The sequence below is a fragment of the Dendrobates tinctorius genome, unplaced genomic scaffold, assembly GCF_039654945.1.
Source record: "Dendrobates tinctorius isolate UK_male_01 unplaced genomic scaffold, ASM3965494v1 ptg000110l, whole genome shotgun sequence".
Lineage (NCBI taxonomy): Eukaryota > Metazoa > Chordata > Amphibia > Anura > Dendrobatidae > Dendrobates > Dendrobates tinctorius.
Genome location: NW_027361778.1, coordinates 681,347 through 684,320, shown reverse-complemented (window position 1 = coordinate 684,320; position 2,974 = coordinate 681,347). Strand labels below are relative to the sequence as shown.

Here is a 2,974-nt window from a genome sequence, read left to right as displayed (position 1 = left end):
GTCATACCAAGGCCTACTGTAATAACTCGATTTTTAACAACTAGCATCTTGTTTCACAAAAAACAAACTGGTGAAACTAGAAAGAAACTTATTTTTTAGACAAGTTTCAACAGTTTGTTTTTCATGAAACCAGATTCTATTTGGTAAAACTAGAGTTATTACACTAGGCCTTGGAATGACTATACTAGGCCGTGGTATTTCAAATATGAGTATAGTAGGCCTTGGGGCTAGTAGTATAGTAATATGTGAAATACCACGGCCTAGTATAGTCATACCAAGGCCTACTGTAATAACTAGATTTTTAACAACTAGCATCTTGTTTCACAAAAAACAAACTGGTGAAACTAGAAAGAAACTTATTTTTTAGACAAGTTTCAACAGTTTGTTTTTCATGAAACCAGATTCTATTTGGTAAAACTAGAGTTATTACACTAGGCCTTGGAATGACTATACTAGTCCATGTTATTTCACATATGACTATACTAGCCCTTGGGTTGGTTTTTAACATGTATTTACCCATCAGTGTGTGTGAGCGGCGCAAACAACATTAATGAAACTTATTAATGGTGAACCACAAATGTAAATTTATTTTTTATCACAAAAAAAAAACTAAAAATTATTTTTTACGGCGTTTGGGGGCAGATGGTTTCAATTTGGGGGTGTGCAGGGAATATGCAACACTTGCAGTTGAAGACGGTGTTTGAGGGGAAGGGGCAACAAAACTTGTGGGGGAAGGTAGTCCAGTTAAGGGAATTAAACTTGGAACACTTGTAGGAGAGGAAATCTGTTCAGTTACATTAGTTGTAAAGGCATGTCGCCGTAGGCTTGTGTGCCTGGACCGACTTTGGCCCAATGCCCGCCTTGATTGATTTCGCCTTGAAGTAGGGGCAAATATGGAATGTAGGTCCCCCGTCTGCTGGTATGGCTGCTGCTGCTGAGGTGGCGGCTGCTGCTGCAGAGGTGGCGGCTGCTGCTGAGGTGGCGGCTGCTGCTGAGGTGGCGGCTGCTGCTGAGGTGGCTGCTGCTGCTGAGGTGGTTGCTGCTGCTGCTGAGGTGGCGGCTGCTGCTGAGGTGGCTGCTGCTGCTGAGGTGGCGGCTGATGCTGAGGTGGCTGCTGCTGCTGAGGTGGCTGCTGCTGCTGAGGTGGCTGCTGCTGCTCTTCGTTGTCAGTGCTCGTCCTTGCAGGAGGACTGGTGGCGGCAGTGATGGCCCAGGTTTGCAGAGTGGTGGTGGCAGGGCTACTACATGTTGTTGTAGCGGCAGGGCTGTTCCATGTTTGCCTAGTGGTGGCTGAGCTCCACGCATGCATGGGATTGGCGGTGGTGCTCCAGACAGGAGCAGCGCTTGCCATGGTGGTGTCGGTGAAGTGACAAGCTGCACTCAGACTTGTGGTGGTGTAACGGTGGGTGTCCTGGCTTTGAATAGAGGTGTCCGTGCAGTGGTATGCAGCACAAGTCGGTAGTGAGGTGAAGCGAGTCAATGGTGGCACAGGTGGAAAGGACACCACTGACTGCTGACCGTACCGATTATGCTGCATAGCCTGCAAGAAAGCATTGTTGCAGGCCTGCAGCACATTCAGCTGTTGATCAGGACTAAGGTGTTCCGCCATGCCCTTTTCAATCTTACTAAAAAAATGGTGTGCTGGTCTGTTGAGGTCGGCCTCCAGACGGTCAAGGCGCTGTTCTACAGAATTGAAGCGGTGTTCAAAGTGGTTAAAACCACGTTCCATGAGGGCAAAACCGCTTTCAACTCTGTCGGACAGTGACTTGAGGCTGGAATTAAATGTCTCGCTCAAATGCATAAACTCGGGCAAGACATTCCTGTCCAAGGCCCTCTGCCGCTGGCGGGTAGTGCCCGCATAACCAGTGGCAGAGACCTGGGACAGGGGAACACCTGATGGCCCAGCTTCCTGGTCACCAGCTGTGTGTGTGGTTGACCTGCAAGGTGCTTCCTGGCTGTCGGATGGCTGGGACGGGTCAGAGGACGTCCGAGGAAGGACCGCTCCAGGGCCAGGTTGCAGGGTGCTGCTCCAGGTGCTGTGGAAGAAAGGAAAATCATTACTACCATGCCTTTACAAGAAGCATCAGCTGTGGATTAGAAAAACACAGATTAATAAAAATAAAAACCCAAAATGTATAATACTTACGATCTTGTGGCAAGGACCGGTCTTAGGAACTGCAACGCATGATAGTGACGGTATCTAGTTCTGGTCCTTGACGCAGATCCACTGCGAACCTGGCCCTCAGCACGAACATCACTGTTGAAGCGGTCCTTGATCGAACGCCAACGTGTTCGGACTTTGTCCACTGTTGATAAAAAAAAACAGTGCCGTCAAGGACAAGAGTCACTGCGGCACAATGTAGCAATACAATACTCAAAGCAGTCACTGTAGACCCCGATGAAAATGTTGGGTTTCCTGCTAGAATACGCCTAGCACGAAACCCAACAGTGCCGTCAAGGACAACAGTCACTGCGGCACAATGTAGCAATACAATACTCAAAGCAGTCACTGTAGACACCGATGACACTGTTGGGTTTCCTGCTAGAATACGCCTAGCACGAAACCCAACAGTGCCGTCAAGGACAACAGTCACTGCGGCACAATGTAGCAATACAATACTCAAAGCAGTCACTGTAGACCCCGATGAAAATGTTGGGTTTCCTGCTAGAATACGCCTAGCACGAAACCCAACAGTGCCGTCAAGGACAACAGTCACTGCGGCACAATGTAGCAATACAATACTCAAAGCAGTCACTGTAGACCCCGATGAAACTGTTGGGTTTCCTGCTAGAATACGCCTAGCACGAAACCCAACAGTGCCGTCAAGGACAACAGTCACTGCGGCACAATGTAGCAATACAATACTCAAAGCAGTCACTGTAGACACCGATGACACTGTTGGGTTTCCTGCTAGAATACGCCTAGCACGAAACCCAACAGTGCCGTCAAGGACAACAGTCACTGCGGCACAAT

The 2,974-nt window shown here is 48.5% G+C and overlaps 1 protein-coding gene across 1 annotated transcript; it reads right to left on the bottom strand.

The window, feature by feature from the left end:
* Nucleotides 1–478: 478 nt before the first annotated feature.
* LOC141100817 (uncharacterized) lies at nucleotides 479–2,316 on the bottom strand. Its single transcript, XM_073589489.1, has 2 exons — nucleotides 2,147–2,316; nucleotides 479–2,036 (listed from the first exon to the last, which is right to left on the bottom strand). Exon 2 carries the CDS (start codon nucleotides 1,799–1,801, stop codon nucleotides 617–619), a length of 1,185 nt encoding a protein of 394 aa, XP_073445590.1. The 5' UTR covers nucleotides 1,802–2,036; nucleotides 2,147–2,316; the 3' UTR covers nucleotides 479–616.
* Between the last annotated feature and the right edge of the window lie 658 nt (nucleotides 2,317–2,974).